Genomic DNA, 19460 nt, shown 5'->3' with positions numbered 1-19460 from the left:
CTGATAGTGAGAGAAACTAAAACAAGTAGGAAAAAGAAAGGTAACCAACAGTTCATTAAGAATAGAATACTAGGCATACAGTCTGCAAACTCAGTGAAGATTGACCAGGTATATGTTTGCCTAAATGTTTACCCGATCTGTCTAGTAAGTTTGCCATCTTGGGTTCAGAAATTACTACTGGGGAAGTAGAAGAGTTCTCCAACCTTGCAACACCTATAACTCAATTTTATTATTTTTAACCTATAGGTTAAAAGACTATAGGTTAAAATATATAGGTTAAAATATAGGTTAAAATCCTGAATAATTTGGATTACAGTCAACTGCATTTATAATGGAAAAATTAATCTTACCACTTATTTATAAAAGGTATATTTTCATTATTCATTGCTTACTTTAGGAAAGATTTAATAAGATTGGCATCATTGTAAAATAAAGCAAGATGATATGAAAGAGAAATGTGAGAAAGAAAAATGTAAAATAAGCATAAGTTATCATATAGAATCTAACATGTAGTTACCAGGAAATGGCATCAGAGAAGTCCTATAGATGGTCCAAAAGCATGCTCTAACCTTCTAAACATGGTTCCTTGCAGCCAATGTGAAATGGGAAGCTGAACAAACTATGCATATTGACATGACTGAAACTGCTGCTTTGATCAGTACAAACTAATACCAACATGAATTTATATAATTCCAACAAGAGACAAAGAAACACCATTTGGCTACTTTTCAACAGATTAGAATAGATAAATTAATGGTACCCTCGAAACTTTGAAATAATAAAAATTGTTTATGGATACTCCCTTCCCCCAGCCCCTCTTTGAATCCCTAGCTATCTGGATCCTAACTTGGAATCCAAGGACAGAGAAGCTGCTGTGAATCTTTTCCTCCAGATGAAATGTTTCATGTCATTTGTTACAGCTCATAAGCGGTTTATTGGCTCTTGCATCAGTCATTAGCCATATATTGAAGACTTTTTCACCTGAAGAAACACTGCAAACACAAAACATTTTGGAGTAAGGTCTCTAAAGGCCACCCCACAAAATATAATAACCATTCATCCCTGAACAGCAAATATGAAATTTAAAGGAGAACCTTTGAGTCAGACAATTAAACCTACTGCAGTTCAGTTAGTTCAACCAACATTGGAGGCCCAGGTCCTATCCCAGTACTGGGTAAACAAGGGTGTCTTAAGTTCCATGTTACCTAAGAGCTTGGAGTCTAAAGAAGCAGGTTATTGTCACTAAGTACGGCATTTCCACCAAAAAAAAGCCTGTTCTGATGAAAACTTTGACTTTTCCTCATAGGTTGGTATAATAGGCTTTTCATCAACTTTGTGCTAAGGAGACATATTTTCTTCTTTGTCCTGCAAACCTATTTCCCAGCTATGTTGATGGTAATGCTTTCCTGGGTTTCATTTTGGATCGACCGAAGAGCTGTCCCCGCAAGAGTTTCCTTGGGTGAGTCTTTCTGTACCTTTGTGAAATGTTAATGTGGGAGAAATTTCAAGGAGGGTGAATGAATTGGTGATATGTGGAGAGGGAAAGAGGGTGATGGGTTAGTAGGGATAGTTATGAAGTGCACTCAGGTTACAGTATTTGGCTTGACAGCCATAAGGGCAAATTGTAGCTAGACTCCTTCCTCGAAACCAAGACATTCAGTATGAAGACTGCACCAACTGACCCAAGGTGGAGGGTAGGGAGGAGAGAGGGTGAAGTTATGAAGCAGAAACAGACTCATTTCACAAATGTCTCTTTTCTGCCTTTCAGGAAAACCTCCCTGTCTCTTGCCCAAGTTCACTTCACTTTGCCTGACAAACCCTTACATTGCAGAAGTTTTCAGTTCAAATGAATTTACACTCTACTATTGGTACCTTAATAAATTACCTCTTGGAGAGTCGAATGCTTGAATTTGGAAACATAAGAGCTAGTTTAAAAAAAATTATGGCATAGCCTGTTAATAAATACTGAAATCAGAATCCATTACAGCAGAATTTTAGGTGTCGTGGCACTTCAGAGATTACAAATGGGGAAACATTGCCAGCCTCATTAACAGGTGTGATTGTCACTCTATCTAGAGACATCACATGCCACTGTCACACACACAGATTTATGGAAACCACTTCAGACCCACTTAGCGATTTTGATTGAGTCCTTATAAAGTAGACTTGCCAAGCTAAGTACTTAGACAACATGTTACTTAATGAGAACCCAGGAGTCAGACCCACCTGCCTTCTTGGCTGGTTTGGGGCAGAACTCTCTCATTTGGGCTGATTTTGTTCTTTCACCCATAATGCTCTGTTTAGGGAGAAGATTGTTATAAGTGGTTCACAGTCATCATAATTATCACACAATTCATTCCAGAAGGAGTGATTTCTGAGTTAATGTTGACAAATTATATGCATACTTCTAAAGATATTTGAAAGACATAAATTGTCATTAATATTAATGATTTGTTTACCTCTTTCCCCTACTAAAAGTTTCAGTTCACAAGCATTTGAGTCTTGAATGTCTTCAAGGGGGAAAATACCATCTGAATGAGTAACTAAATTATTGTGGCTGTTCCTTCATATCAGACCAGCCTGGCCCTGACCTCAGTACGGCAGTGGGGCAGTATAGACCCAAAGAGGAGACTAAAGGCCCATTTCCAGCCCTTGACACAGAATGAGAAAGGCATTCAGTCTCTAAAGGTTTATGGACATGAGTTTCAATGGGATCCCTGAAGCTGACTGCTTAGCTCTTATATCATGAAAATGACAGCAATAAAAGCTGGCTCTCAGGCAGGTTGGACTGAATGGGCAACACTGAAATTCTGTGCTGCTTGTGTCTACAGAGTTAGGAAATTGCTAGGCAGATTTATATAAAATAATATACAAATCAGAAGTGTCCCTCCTTCATTTTAATAGAGAGAACAAACATTTCTAGAACACTACTATGTTCTCAGGCTTTTGTTTCCTCCCACCCTCAGGTTCTTTGAAAGATACTTTGCCATCTTTTTTTTTTTTTTAATTTATTTGTTTATTGAAGTATAGTTGATTTACAGTGTTGTGTTAGTTTCGGGTATACAGCGAAGTGATTTAGATTCCTTTCCATTATAGGTTATTACAGGATATTAAGTACAGTTCCCTGTGCTATGCAGTAGGTCCTTGTTGTTATCTCTTTTATATATAGTAGTGTGTATCTGTCGGAGAAGGCAATGGCACCCCACTCCAGTACTCTTGCCTGGAAAATCCCATGGACGGAGGAGCCTGGTGGGCTACAGTCCATGGGGTCGCTAAGAGTTGGACACGACTCAGCGACTTCACTTTCACTTTCATGCATTGGAGAAGGAAATGGCAACCCACTCCAGTGTTCTTGCCTGGAGAATCCCAGGGACGGGGGAGCTTGGTGGGCTGCTGTCAATGGGGTCGCACAGAGTCGGACACGACTGAAGCGACTCAGCAGCAGCAGCAGCGGCAGCAGCAGCAGTGTGTATCTGTTACTCCCAAACTCCTAACTTATAGATGCACCTAGTGGGGAGCAGAGATCCAGCCCAAGCTCCTTGGCACGTGGTTTGGAGTGACATCCTCCGGAGGAAGGGATACCTCTCAGTAATTTGTACAAAGATGGAGTTTGGGCTTGCAGAAGCCTTGTAACTGCTTATCTCACCTCCTTTTCTTCTTGCCCAAGTTCAACCCTACCACCAGAGTGATACTTCTGTGACACAAATGTGATCATCATACTCTCAATCTCAAATGTGATTGCAGTAAATACACTCAACTTGGAATTCAAGGTGTCCCTTGAGGCTTGTCAGATAAAACACAGGATACTGGGTTAAATTTGTATTTTAGTTAAGCACCAAACAATGTTTGAGTATAGGAACATCTGAAATATTGCATGGAACACACTGATACTGAAACATTATTCATTGTTTATCTGAAGTTCAAATATAACTGAATATTCTGTTTTTATTTGCCAAATTTTCAGCCACACCCCTGCCCTAAAATACTTGCCCTAATAGTGAAAGTAGCTCGGTTGTGTCTGACTCTTTGCAATCCCATAGACTGTAGCCTACCAGGCTCCTCTGTCCATGGAATTCTCCAGGCAAGAATACTGGAGTGAGTTGCCATTTCCTTCTCCAGGGGATCTTCCCAACCCAGGGATCAAACCTGGGTCTCCTGCACTGAAGGCAGATTCTTTACTGTCTGAGCCACCAGACTTACCTTAATAAGCTTCAGTCAATTTGAATATTCAGTGTTCTCAAACAGGCCCTTGTGCCTATCTGCTTCTCTCACCTCTGGACATTTGTGCTGACTCCCACTCTATCTAGAATGCCCTCCCTACCTGTCTTTCTCTGACAAATTTAGCCATTTCTGAACAAGCCAGAAGCCTTTACCGATGGTTTCAGGCAGGTATGGTCTCTCTCATCTTTGAACCACAGGGCGCTTTGTATCTCTCCTAAGGAACCTGCTTCATCTGTTTCCTGTTCAGCTGTGGGGTGGGTTGGTAGCTCATCTTGTCTTCTCTATTAGAATATGAGTTCTTCAAGGATGGTGACTAGCACAGTGCCCTGCACGTATTTTGTGCTTAATATATAGTTGTTAGACTGCCAGTATTTCGCCCACCATGTTTTTAATAGCTGTATTTTAGTTACTAACTAAAAACAATGATGATTCATTTCTCATTAAGACTCTTCTGCATTTGGGTTCATTTGCTGACTAAGGATGAATCATTTGCTGGTTAAAACCCTTCCACGTCTGTCTTGTTTCAGATAAAGAACAATAGAGGCAGAACAGCACAGAGTATCAGTTGTGATTAGGCAATTCTATTACTAGAGATAATAGCAATCATAACTCAGAGTATGTATTGGGTTAAAATACTAGTCTATGATTCTATTCAATTTTACACAGATAAGGAGTGAAGAACTCTTACAAAGTTGTTCAAGGATGTTTTTACTGTCATGAAGGGTTCTCTTCTCCCCTCTCTCATCCTCTTCCTTCCTTGCTTGCCTCTATCATTCCTGTTGGGCCCCTCTGCATTCCTGTTGGGTATCCCCTTTATATACAATGTATAAAGTAATGGGGTCATTTATCAGGAAATAGACAGATATTTCCTGGCAAAGGAAGGCAACTAAAACTTTCAGACATGTATTCATTCATAAAGAAAAATGCATAATGGAGGCTATGCCATATACCTGGAAAATAATACTTAGAAGCTATTCATTTTACCATTATAGAAGTAACTAGAACACCTATGCAGTGGACTCTGGCACCACATCTGTGAGATAATGGTTGGTACTTTCTGTCCAAAGAGCAGTATTGGGATATCCAGCCTACCTTCCTCTCCCTTACATCACTTAATATTTTCTTTCTGCCTTGGCCCACAGGGGAAATGTTTTTACTCATTTAAAGATGAATGTAGACATCTTTCCTTTCAAAAGAGCTCCCTACAACACAGCTACTGAGGGGTGAACTGACCTAGTAGTTCTAAATGTCTTCTGTAGGCCCTCATGCCCTCACAAAGATCGATGTGTGTAAACTGCATAGCTCAGGGCTACAGTGGCCGAAGCACTCAACCAAAGCTTCCTTCCTTTCTCTAGTTCCCTTTCTGACTCCTAATCCAGTGGTCTTTGCATTGCATCCCATTTAATCCACTCAGAAGCTGAGATCACTCTTAAGTTCTTTCATAGCTTTCTTTCTCACTGTCCACCCATCCCCCAGAGGCACTTGAAGGCTGATCTGAGCTGTCTGTCAGTTACCACCTCTTTAGTCTTCTGCCAGTTCAGGAAACATTATCCTTTCCTGGCATGGGGCCCCACACCCCTGACATTTGCCTCATCATGTATGGCAAAACATAGCCAATGAGAAATAAAAATAGATAACAATCCTCCCCTGACTGAAGGGCTCCTAGGATCTCATATGTAACCTTAAGAATTAATAGAGGGGAGAAACTGCATGGCTCAGGGAAGTTGAGTCTCAGGGTCCAGACTAAATATTGTCTCAGTGCTTTCCTATTTATGCATAGCGATTTCAGTAGGTGGGAAGATAATTCTCTAATTCCAACACAGGTCCTTTCTTTGACTAAATGCTCACTTCATATAATTCAAAACTCCTTTATTGCAGTGTTAACTTTAATGGACTTAGAAGGAATACAATTTGTCAAGATTAATGTATTTCTAAGGGGCGGCTCAAGACATAATAAGTGTGTTTAATGTAGCTGTAATACTCCTCACTCTAAATTCTATTGCTTTAGGAATTTATACATCAGTTTTCTCATCCTTTACTTCCTTTTCCCCACTCCCCACCCTCCTTATCTGCTTCTTTTAAACAGGAAAATCTAGAATGCTGGTTTAAAAATAAACTTACCATTAGTTAGTTGGACTACTGCTACTGCTAAGTAGCTTCAGTCGAGTCCGACTCTGTGTGACCCCATAGACGGCAGCCCACCAGGCTTCCCTGTCCCTGGGATTCTCCAGGCAAGAACACTGGAGTGGGTTGCCATTTCCTTCTCCAATGCAGGAAAGTGAAAAGTGAAAGTGAAGTCGCTCAGTCATGTCCGACTCTTAGTGACCCCATGGACTGCAGCCTACCAGGCTCCTCCATCCATGGGATTTTCCAGGCAAGAGTACTGAAGTGGGGTGCCATTGCCTTCTCCGTAGTTGGACTAAGCACCCTTCTAAAGAAAATGACTGCTTGTTTATTGCTATCTGGCAAATATAAATGATCCAATCCCCTTTTATTGACTCAACAGTCATCAGTGTGAAATACATGACAAGAGCATGTATTTGTGTGTTTTTCTAAACCCTTATTTCATCTGCTAAGCCTCATGTTACTGTCACTGAAAAAAAAAAAAAATCAAGTTCTATCTTCCATATCTTCAAAACCCAGTAAGAGGAAACATTTAAAAAATTTTGAACAAATGAGGTAAGCGACTAAACAGGAATATTCATTTAGGATTTTCATAGTTTTACCAGTGAAATCCTGACAGAATAAGACTTCTGGCTTCTTGAAAAGCACAAAATACCTTCATGCTTCCTGACATAATTCCACACTCAGTTTTATAGCATCTTGTCTCAGAGATACTCCATATATAGAGACTGGTCTATAATCTTAAAAACAAAAGGAAATTTCCTTTTCAGGTTCAGAATGAGAGGCCACAGTTTTGCATGAAATAAAAGCATGGGTTTCTATATTCAGAGAGAAGGTTTCAATTCTGCTCCTGGCAAAATTCAGGCTAATTAGCCACTTTTCACTCATATTTCTTTTCTGCAATGTGTGGCTAATATTTACCTAGGTTTGTGGTGGGTAACGGAGAAGGCAATGGCACCCCACTCCAGTATTCTTGCCTGGAAAATCCCATGGACGGAAGAGCCTGGTGGGCTGCAGTCCATGGGGTCTCGAAGAGTCGGACACAACTGAAGCGACTTAGCAGCCCCAGCAGCAGTGGTGGGTAAACATTCAATAAAGGCAAACAAGTTGTATTTATTAATCTCAGCTTCAGCTATACGTACTGCTGCTGCTAAGTCACTTCAGTCGTGTCCAACTCTGTGTGACCCCATAGACGGCAGCCCTCTAGGCTCCTCTGTCACTGGGATTCTCCAGGCAAGAACACTGGAGTGGGTTGCCATTTCCTTCTCCAATGCATGAAAGTGAAAAGTGAAAGTGAAGTTGCTCAGTCGTGTCCAACTCTTGGTGACCCCATGGACTGCAGCCCACCAGGCTCCTCTGTCCATGGGCTTTTCCAGGCAAGAGTACTGGAGTCGGGTGCCATCGCCTTCTCTGATACGTACACCTGTACCTTAATAAAAATTTCATATCTCCATGTTTATGTAGCAAGGAATGCTAACGGTATCCACCAATATGCACACTGTTGACATGACCATTGTTGGGGAGACCTGAGACTCAATGAGTCAGTGGCCTGCATGTAATGGTAATTGCTGGAGAAGCATTTAGGTTTCTTATTCTGGAGTTCAAATCCATGTGAAGGTGAGATTTCGGGTCCTCCCACAGTGACTGTCAGATTGCCAAATGGCTTTGGTCTACACCATCCACAGGAAAAAACTTAATTTGAAATTGAATAGCTCTGTAGCGCTGTCATTGTCTTTGATGTGGGCCTCCCTCAGATGAAAACCTTACAAAATGACAGAATTTGTTGAAAAGGTGGGAATGTGTGGCTGAGAGCTGTCCACCTGCTGTGTCTGTACATTTTAGGAGTAAATCACAGTGTTCTTCCTGCTGTTTGGGACTCTGTCTGCTGACATTAAAATGTCCTCACAACTTATAAAAATCATTAAGGATTCCATTTGCACCTCCCTGGTGGGAAGTTAAGAAATAAAACCATGCCAGCCAGCATACATTTCGAATATTTACAATACTAGGCTTTCTCTCCAGGCACTACTCTTGCAGCCTCTCTCTGAGAAATCAGTGTAGACACAGAAGAGCTCTCCCTAAAGTTGTCATTTTTATTAAGGAAATCTCAGTCGCTCCTTTCTCCCTTGTCCCCCAGAATCTTGATCTCCTTACCTCTGATGCCCATTGCAGGGATTAAAGAAGGGAAAGGAAGAGAAAAGGAAATGAAAGGGAAAGCAGTAAGAAGGGAATAATAGTAGGGAAGAAGTGGGAAAGATAGGAGACAGGGTAACGGGAGGAGTGGGGCAAAAAGTAATTGGTGTTTAGCAGCTGCTTAGTCGGAGAAGGCAATGGCACCCCACTCCAGTACTCTTGCCTGGAAAATCCCATGGACAGAGGAGCCTGGTGGGCTGCAGTCCATGGGGTCGCTAAGAGTCAGACATGACTGAGGGGCTTCACTTTCACTTTTTCCTTTCATGCATTGGAGAAGGAAATGGCACCCCACTCCAGTACTCTTGCCTGGAAAATCCCATGGACAGAGGAGCCTGGTGGGCTGCTGTCTATGGGGTTGCACAGAGTCGGACACGACTGAAGCAACCTAGCAGCAGCAGCTGCTTAGTAAATACTTACTCAGAACTAAGCCTCCACCACCACACTTCCAATCTGAGTCGCAACTGAGCTATAGTTTCAGTAACATGGGACAAAGTGAGAGCAATGACAATGGCCTGTAAGTATTCTATGTGAAAGAAAAGTACAGGGACAGCAATCTTTAATGCTACTAAAGAGCACTCCCTGACAAACGAAAGATTTAAGATTGACATGAAGATACTTTCTTAACCGTAAAAGTTGTGAAATGATGGGGAATAGTGGTGGAAATGGTTTTAGAATTAATTTCTTTTTCAGAAGAATTTTTTTCTATGGCTGATTCATGTTGATGTTTGGTAGAAACCAATACGATACTGTAAAGCAATTATCCTTCAATTTAAAATTTCTTAAAAAATTTATTGGAGTATGGTTGCTTTACAGTGTTGTGTTAGTTTCTGCTACAGCATAGTGAATCAGTTATACATATATCTCCTCTTCTTTGGCTTTCCTTCCCATTTAGGTCACCACAGAGCACTCAGTAGAGTTCCCTGTCCGTAGTTTCTCGTTAGTTATCTATTTTATTCATAGTATCAGTAGTATATATATGTCTATCTCAATCCCCCAATTCATTTTCCCCCTTTCCCCCCTTGATATCCATCTGTTTGTTCTCTATGTCTGTGTCTCTATTTCTGCTTCAGTTCAGTTCAATTCAGTTCAGTCACTTAGTTGTGTCTGACTCTTTGCAACCCTATGGATTGCAGGACACCAGGCTTCCCTGTCCATCACCAACTCCTGGAGTTGTTCAAACTCATGTCCATTGAGTTGGTGATGCCTTCCAACCATCGAATCCTCTGTCGTTGCCTTCTCCTGCCTTCAATCTTTCCCAGCATCAGGATCTTTTCCAGAGAGTCAGTTCTTTACATTAGGTGGCCAAAGTATTGGAGCTTCAGCTTCAGCATCAGTCCTTTCAATGAATATTCAGAATATTTAGTGAGGTCAGTTCAGTTCAGTTGCTCAGTTGTGTCCGACTCTTTGCGACCCCATGAATCGCAGCATGCCAGGCCTCCCTGTCAATCACCAACTCCCGAAGTTCACTCAAACTCATGCCCGTCGAGTCGGTGATGCCATCCAGCCATCTCATCCTCTGTTGTCCCCTTCTTCTCTTTACAATATAATATTACTCAGCCATACAAAGGAGCAAAACTGGGTCATATGCAGAGACATGGATGGACCTAGAGATGGTCATACAGAGTGAAGTAAGTCAGAAAGAGAAAAACAAATATTGTGTATTAATGCATATATGCAGGATCTGAAAAAATTGGTATAGACAATCTCAGAGAATTTTAAAAAATGGAATACGTTTTTACTTTTCTGGGATGGTTAAAAGAGGCCCAGCTGAGGGTAGGAGCCATGAATCTTTAGGGACATGTCTGACTCTGGAAACTTTAGCTGGAGGGAAGGGGAACATCATGGACAGTGGGGCTGAGGGTAAGAAAAAGACACAGGAAGAGAAACCCAACGGGAGGTTCTGGCTTAGGCTCAAGCTGTACTCGGGTGACTTGCTGAGATTCCCGGCCCTCACACACTTGTGATCAGCAGATAGCGACCTGGAAATGTCCCCCCTGGTGTCCTCTGGCTCTGGAACCTGAAGCTGAATGGTGCTGTCACTGAGCTGTTCACCACTGTTCTTGAATGGCAGGAATCACCACGGTGCTGACCATGTCCACGATCCTCTCCGGGGTGAGTGCCTCCATGCCCCAGGTGTCCTACATCAAGGCTGTGGATGTGTACCTGTGGGTCAGCTCCCTCTTTGTCTTCCTGTCAGTCATTGAGTATGCAGCTGTGAACTACCTCACCACAGTGGAAGAGCGGAAACGATTCAAGAAGACCGGGAAGGTACTGCCTTGCTTTCACTACTGGATCCTTTTTGGAATGTGAAAAAGGCTATCCTCATCCATGCCCTCTCCTGGCAGTATTGCAACCCTTGTATGAAGTTTGTGTAACTTGGCAAAATGCAAGTTTATGACAAATAATCTTGAACTTTACCCTTTCTGCTCTGCACTGGCTGGTTTCCTTAGCATTGCAAAAGAAAGTTTTGCCAGGAGGTTTTCTGTATGAGGAATTTCTCACAATGTGCTCCCCTCTACTGACTTTAACCCTGGAAAAGAAGGGGTTGATGTACAAATCATATCCTTTCATGTAGATGAATGATGCTGATGGTGTGTGTGTGTATGTGTGTGTTAGTCACTCAAACCTGTCCAACTCTCTGTGATCCCATGAACTGCCAGGCTCCTCTATCCATGGAATTCTCCTGGCAAGAATGCCGGAATGGATAGCCTTTCCCTTCTCCAGGAGATCTTTCTGACCCAGCGATTAAACTGGGTCTCCTGCACTGCAGGCAGATTCTTTACCATCTGAGCCACTAGGGAAGCCCAAGGATGATGATAGCTAACGTTTAATGAGTGTTTCTTGTCTGTTGGCTTTGTGCTAACCACCCAACATATTATATTACTTAATTCTCACTGTAACCTGAAGAGGACAGTACTTTATCACCTTCATTTTACAGAGGTGAAGTAGGAGCAGTTGGGGAGTAACTTTACCAAGGTCACACAGCTTTAGAGGAATCAAGATATGCTTCTGGAGCTTTCCAACTCCAAAGGCTGTGCTCTCAACCAGTAAATAATAGATCTCCACCAAGAGCTAGGATTTATTTATTTTTCTTGTCACTCAGGTGAGTGGTAGAGCATAAAGGAAGGTTCTTCTTTTCACCATATACAGGGAACAAGGTGCCTTCTGGGTCCTAAGTGTTGTCACATATTTCTTATGACATTGCTTTATCAACCTGGATTGATTGATCTCTACCTGCTCCGTTCACAAAGGGTTGGGGCACCAATTGAAGTAAAACATGCTGTTTTACTTCAGAAACCTGGCAGATCTAATTAATATGTGTGTATACATACATACACACATGCAAATTAATTTGATACACATATATATGTATTGCTGTTGTTCAGTTGCTAAGTCATATCCAACTCTTTGCAAGCCCATGGACTGCAGCACTCCAGACCTCCCTGTCCTTCACCATCTTCCAGAGTTTGCCCAAGTTCATGTCCATTGAGTCAATGATGCTATACAACCATCTTATCCTCTGCTGTCCTCTTCTCCTTTTTCAATCTTTTCCAGCATCAGGGTGTTTTCCAATGAGTTGGTTCTTTGCATCAGTATTGTATATGGTCAAAGTGTGTGTGTGTGTGTATATATATACAGTGTATATATATATTTTCATATGTATGTATATATATAATGCAATAATTTTAATGTGATACATTCACACTGGTTTAAGAAGAAATTCTTAAGTGAGTATTTATACATACCAAAACATTATTTAATATTTTTTATGCTTCTAGTGAGAGTATTTAATCCTTTTTAAAAAGAACATTTTTATATCCTCTTCTTGAACTGAACCCTCATATTGGCTCCACGATGTAGGCCTCAGAGTGGTTATTATCTCTATTTCTAAACTGAAACAGAAGAGTTTTAGTGAAGTGAAGTGATTTGCCTAAAGATCCACAGCTAACAGATCTGCAATCACAATTCAGATCACCTAATGCTACTTCATTTTTTAAATTTCATATCCTTTGAGTCAAAGCTGTAATGGAAGCTGATTTTGCTTCATCAGAGATTCTTTAGTTCCTTTTGTCGACAGCATGGAAGTACGTGTCTCTGTCACATACACAGTGACTGCTATGCAGGTGTGAGAAAATCAGGAGCTTTTAGACAAGCATGCAGTGATCAGAATGCGCACCTCACCTGGGATTTGTTAAGATTCTCACCCAGTAGGTCTGGGTGGGAGCTAAGAGTCTGCATTTCTAAGATGGCCCAGACTCCACTGATCCACAGCACACTGTGAACAGCAATGATTAGGTAAGATGTGAAGTGAAAGAGAAAACAGTGATGAGGAAAAGAATTTTGTTCTTTTTTTATTTTGTTTTGTCTTTATGTGGGTAGTGGTTAACTGAAGAAAGAGGCACTATAGTGATTTTGGCCACCTGTATCTAGTCCTTTGACTCCCCAAAACCTACATCTTCGTCTTCCCACCTGTACCGCTAGCCACTCCCACCAAAACATCTGTGATCACTGAATTTTTTTCACTTGATCAATTGTACACAATCTTCTGTGTACCACAGAAGAGATTCTTTTGAGTTAATAAGCATTATTCACTTTAAACCCCACTCCAGTACTCTTGCCTGGAAAATCCCATGGACGGAGGAGCCTGGTGGGCTGCAGTCCGTGGGGTCACTAAGAGTCGGACATGACTGATCGACTTCACTTTCACTTTTCACTTTCATGCATTGGAGAAGGAAATGGCAAGCCACTCCAGTGTTCTTGCCTGGAGAATCCCAGGGACGGGGGAGGCTGGTGGGCTGCCGTCTATGGGGTTGCACAGTCGGACACGACTGAAGCAACTTAGCCCAGCCACATTCACTTTAAAAGACATTTTTTTTTTTGTTTTTTTATTTTTATATTTAAAAAATTCTAAAAACTAATGCCATTCTCCCAAATCTTCCCACCCTCTCCCTCTCCCACAGAGTCCATAAGACTGTTCTATACATCAGTGTCTCTTTTGCTGTCTCGTATACAGGGTTATCGTTACCATCTTTCTAAATTCCATATATATGCGTTAGTATACTGTATTGGTGTTTTTCCTTCTGGCTTACTTCACTCTGTATAATAGGCTCCAGTTTCATCCACCTCATTAGAACTGATTCAAATGTATTCTTTTTAATGGCTGAGTAATACTCCATTGTGTATATGTACCACAGCTTTCTTATCCATTCATCTGCTGATGGACATCTAGGTTGCTTCCATGTAAAAGACATTTTTTAATTGTAGTAAAATGCACATAACATAGAACTTGCCATCTTAATTGTTTTTAAGTGTACAGTTTGGTGGTATTAAGAATATTTACACTGTTGGGATTCTCCAGGCAAGAGTACTGGAGTGGGTTGCCATTGCCTTCTCCAATACAACCCAGAAAGTGTTCACCTTGCAAAACTGAAACTCTGTACCCATTACACAACTCCCCATTTCCCCTCCCCCCACCCAACCTCTGGAAACCACCCTTCTAAGCCTCCTTCAAAGTTGCAATTTTCTCAAAAAAGAGTCCTACTTGCCCTTCATATGTTTGTGGGACAAAGGAAAGAGCACAGATTTGGAGTCAAAAGTGATGCCAAACCTAACAACCTAGCTCAGTATCCCAGACTGTCTCATTCTGTATTTGCAAAACGGTGGAATTTCTTCTCTATTACCTTGTTGTGAAGATCAAATGTTATAATAAATGCATCTGAAATTTTTGCAAACTATATAGCGCTACACAAATGTTACATTCTTATTGTGACTAGCGCCCAGAGCATACGCTCTGAAGGAGTAGCAGTTTTGGGAACAGGCTGTTTGAGATCTTTAAAGAGATCTTTAAAGGGCTGGGATGCTCTGGTGAGACACAAGGAAGAAACATGTATCTGAAGGTTTGGGGGTTAATCGATGATACCTCTTCTCTCTGTACCTGAGTTGGGAAACCAGTTTGAGGGAGAGAGAGATGCAGCAGCCAGACAGATGGATGTGATGATCTTATCTTTGTTACTGGTAAAGTAGTTTGGAGAAAGTGCCTTAGATCTGTGAGCCAGGGGGGTCCCACTAATATTTCATCCCTGTATTCAATGTACTTACTCTCCTTGGTCAGGGGAAAATTTTGATGCTTCAGGATTTCTCTGTAAGGACAGTTTACCTCATTTCAGAGAACAAACCTGGACACCAATGCAGATCCAAAGTAACTCCAAAGGGGCTAAGCCACACGTGCTAGTTCCCTCCTCCAAAGCCCTCGGATGATGGGAAAGACCAGGAATGTTAGGCTACAGAGCTCCTCCCTGTGAAACCATGAAAGAATCTGCCTGCAATGCAGGAGATGTGGGTTCCATCCCTGGTTCAGGAAGATCCCCTGAAGAAGGAAATGGCAACCAACTCCAGTATTCTTGCCTGGGAAATCTCATAGACAGAGGAGCCTGGTGGGCTACCGTCCTGGGGTTGCAAGTTCAGACACAACTTAGTAACTAAACCACCACTGGCACCAAGCACAGGTCATTTCCTACCACCACCACCCATCACCACCACCGCACACCTGTCCCAACCACCCCCACCCCAGCCCCCAGACACCAAGAGCTGGGAGAACAGCAAGGGCCATGGAAAATTTGTCCCTGGTGTTGACCTTTGCCCAGAAAGGAGAAAGGAAACTATTAATATTTTATTTCTTATTCCTTCACCCAAATGTTTTCCTAATTCTAGGACTTAGAATTCAGTCTAAGACCGTCAAAACTACATTTTAGATATAATATGCCTTAGTTATGTGCTTATTTGCAAGCTGGAGAGAAAAAAAGAAAAGACCAGTTCAAAAGCTATTTCTGTTGAAACAGCCAACTTACCTACTTGTGGAAATTAGCAGCCTGCTGGTAAATTGTGCACTGTAAGACTTAATCAGTTTTAGAGATCTAAATTATCATAATGGAGAAAGAAAATGGTACCCTTGTTTTTCAAAGAAGAGTATATCTTTTCTTAACATGCTAATGACATTTTGGGGACTTCCCTGGTGACTTAAACAGTAAAGAAACCGTCTGCAAACAGGAGACCCATGTTTGACCCCTGGGTTGGGAAGATCCCCTGGAGTAGGAAATGACAACCCACTCCAGTATTTTTGCCTGAAGAATTCCATGGACAGAGGAGCCTGGCAGCTACAGTCCATGGGGTCACAGAGAGTTGGACACAACTGAGCATAGCACCACAGTGACATTTTTATTAAGATAAAAGTGTGGATGTTCAGTGAGACAACTCAGCAGTGTTCTGGGTGGCTAGCAAAACCACCAAGGGGACTATACACAGTTATTCTATCCTCTGATCCAGAGTTGAACATATTATTAATGTTATTATTGGCTATTGGTTAGTAATTCAATCTTGATGCTATTTCATGTTTATTTTACCCATTTTCATCTTCCTATGGAAAGTTTCCGGGACTAAAACAAAAAGGGACAACATAACTCTAATATGGTTTGCTGGTTAGTTTACTGACTGCACAAAATTGTCCCTTTGCGTTTTGAATTCAGTAAAACATTAGGCTTTTGAGTCAGTACAAACAAAATACATGTTTTGGTAGAATTTACTCTGCAGCCTCCGATTTGAATTCTGAGTACTTTCATCCAACAGTAGCCAGTGTATATTGTTCATTTTTAAACCTCCCTATAGATCAAGAAGAGATTTTGTTTTCTCGGAAAGCATCACCAGATGCTATTATTCTGTTTTGGGACAAAAAAAAAAAAAAAAAAACACTGATTAAGCATACTGCTCTGTTTTTTTCTAAAAAGGAAAACTACATTGAAAAACAAGTCCATTTAGTTGATACATCATATTCCATTTCAATTCACAAACTTAGAGCAAACAATTCACACCACTCAGAAACAGAAAGGAACACCTGAAACAATGTCCCTCTTGGGGAAACAAACATTGAGTGGTACAGTCTAACAGGCCAGGACTAAATTAGAAAACATTTTCAATTATAGTTGTGGTACATTTATTTGTATAATGCTCAAATATTTGTATAATACTCGCTCCTTAAATCCATATTAAAAATGGATGTCTAAGACGATGTTTTCCATTTATGATGGTGAGTTTTAATCACACACCAGAAGCAAAACTAGACTTTTACTCTTTAAAATAAGCATTCTTATTATTTATTAAAACTGTTTTAAAAATCTGATTGTTTAGAATTTGACTGTAATTCCTTCTCCTAAAACCATATTCATGACTTACTAACAAAGTCTTTTTGTTAGATTTCTAGAATGTACAGTATTGAGGCAACTCAAGCCATGGCCTTTGATGGTTGTTATCATGACTGTAAGACTGACATGGACCAGACTTCCTTTTCTCTACACTCAGAAGAGGACGCCTTGCAAGGCAGATGCATAGGCAGTCTCAGTGCAGATTCACCTCGGATACAGAGGAGAAAATCCCTAGGAGGGCAGGTTGGTAGAATCATTCTGGAGAACAACCATGTCATTGACACCTATTCAAGGATTTTATTTCCCACTGTGTACATTATGTTTAATTTGTTCTACTGGAGTATTTATGTTTGAAGAGGAAATCCCAATTGATAAAATGTGTTTGGAGTCAGATTATGTTAAAAACAACAACGAAAACCACCAACTCTTAACTATAAGTTGGATGGTACCAGACTAAACTGGAGTCAGCCAATCACCTATCCTGTCCTAAAGAAAATGTGAAAGTTGACTGATTTACCTCAAGGAAAGACTTTAAGGTCTTAGGAGAATTTGGCTCTATCAGTAAGGGTCACAAGCATGCATAATATGGAAAACCAATTTCCATAGGGAAGGGCTTTGTACCTACTTTATCTGGACTCTCCTTGCTTTCTAAATGTAAATTATCTGCATTTGAGTGAAAAATTAAGCTTGCCTATGCCCATGGTGGCTCAGATGGTAAAGCATCTGCCTACAATGAGGGAGATCCAGGTTCAATCCCTGGGTCAGGAAGATCCTCTGGAGAAGGAAATGGCAACCCACTCCAGTACTCTTGCTTGGAGAATCCCATGGACAGAGGAGCATGGTAAGCTACAGTCCATGGGGTCGCAAAGAGTCGGACACGACTGACTTTTCACTTTCAGTAAAAACTTTTCAGTGCCAATTATTCAGGGCAACTCTGTTCCTTAGTGCTAGCCAGCTGTCAGATTCCCTGACAGCATTGGATGCTTCTGAGGAAGAATATTAGCATCAAGGTGGCACCATGGACTCTCACACAGCTGAGATCCTCTTGAAGAGCTTCCTTCTTCCGTCTCCAATCAAGTCTTTTATCCTATTTTACTATTGTTTCGTGCATTATTGACACCAAGCAGGATAAAAAAATCTAAACGTCAGTCTTCCCATCCTAATACTAAGTTGCTATTATACATTAATTTTCAATAATAGCATCTTGTAGCTTTCATACCTTTTTGGAGGTATTTAATTAGTTGCCTTTGTTTACCAAATGTTTATTGACCTCCTACATGTACTGGGTACTTTATTAGGTGTTAGATATACTAAAAGAATGAATACAAACTGACATTCCTGCCATCAGTCAGTGCACAGCATAGTAGGAACAGTGAAATGGCAGCTATAGTCAATAATAAGTGCAATGGATGTTAAAGTAGAGCTATATGTACTGTGCTTCCGAGGTTCTGCAAAAGGCATGCCAAAAGAAGGAAAAGAACATCCACAATGGGATGTGGGCTCTTAATTTATAAACAAAGATACTTCCAGACATGGGGTTGAGTGGAAAACACTGAATGAAATGTATGTATCCCATAGCAATCTTTAGTAACTTTGGTGGAACTAAGTAAATAGGGTCGGGTGGGTATTAAATAAATGTTTGGTAAGTAGAAAAAAACTCCAATGTTCAGCATTCATTTTGTAGATTGACAGTGTGCATGTTTTCGTGTTAAGTATTTGTGAAAAAGATTCCATTTAGAGATAAGCTCTTGATAGGAAGTATGAAATATTTCTCATCCTATTTTGATTTCTGGGATTGAATTAAGGGAAATAAATAGTGTATTACTTTCAGGTGTCTTGCCATTTATTTTTTACCATAAAGTGAGCTAAAATTATTTGAATTATTTCATGCCAGGTGAAGAGACAAATAACGTCCTACTTGTTTACCAATAACATTGGTTTTGATTCTCTATCGTTAATGACATAATGTTCCAGAAACTTATTTTCCTCTTCGGTGCAAAAGGCAAATTCTTTCTCTATTATGATTTCCCTCATGGGCAGGCTAATTTGGGGATATTTCATTCTATTTTCTTAATAAAACTCTCCAATTCTTTCAAAACTTTCTAGGGATTATATTTTTCTAGGAAACTGTCCAAAGTTGAGCTAACTTAATTTATTTTAAAACTTTATTTGATTGGAGATAGACAATGAATAAAATTTAAAACTATTTATTAAATAGTTTTTAAGCGTGACTTAAAAGGGATAATATTTTCTAGGATTATATTTTCAAAATGTAAAACAGATTAATATCCTAAGTGGATCTTTGAGAATTTGTAGCTATTATTTAAGCAAAATACTATAGTTGGATTAACATTTCTGCTTCTGATATACTCTGTATATAATTGATGCCAAAAAAAAAAAAAAAAGAGAGACAAATCTACAAATGAACAAAGCAGATCTACACAGTTCCCTTCTTCTGACTCTCTGGTTTTTCAAATATTGCCTCCTTTCTTCTATTTGAACTGTAACATTCAGGACATCTAATGCTTCCCTTGGGCATATTCATTTCACAATTTAAAGTCAAATGCATCATTGAATACATTTGGCAATCTAGACTAGAAAAATGAGTCTCTATCACACTACACTTACACTCGACATTCCTCTTGAGGACCATTAATGAACAATTGTTGGCCAACCAAACGTAACTTTTGTTAATGTCTAGAAACACAGACATTTTATTTTTCAGTA

General features: G+C 40.4%; 1 protein-coding gene across 1 annotated transcript in view; it reads left to right on the top strand.

Annotated features, from left to right (window-relative positions):
• Positions 1–17087, top strand: part of GABRR3 (gamma-aminobutyric acid type A receptor rho3 subunit) — a 45592-nt gene extending 28505 nt beyond the window's left edge. Inside the window, exons 7-9 of the mRNA NM_001192519.2 lie at positions 1307–1459; positions 10610–10806; positions 16785–17087. Coding sequence (NP_001179448.2) covers positions 1307–1459; positions 10610–10806; positions 16785–17087 — 653 coding nt within the window. The remainder of the gene's footprint in view (positions 1–1306; positions 1460–10609; positions 10807–16784) is intronic.
• The last annotated feature ends 2373 nt before the right edge of the window (positions 17088–19460 follow it).

The sequence above is a fragment of the Bos taurus genome, chromosome 1 (genome assembly GCF_002263795.3).
Source record: "Bos taurus isolate L1 Dominette 01449 registration number 42190680 breed Hereford chromosome 1, ARS-UCD2.0, whole genome shotgun sequence".
NCBI classification, from domain to species: domain Eukaryota; kingdom Metazoa; phylum Chordata; class Mammalia; order Artiodactyla; family Bovidae; genus Bos; species Bos taurus.
The sequence above is the reverse complement of the archived record's forward strand: the minus strand, read 5'-3'. Positions and strand labels throughout refer to the sequence as shown.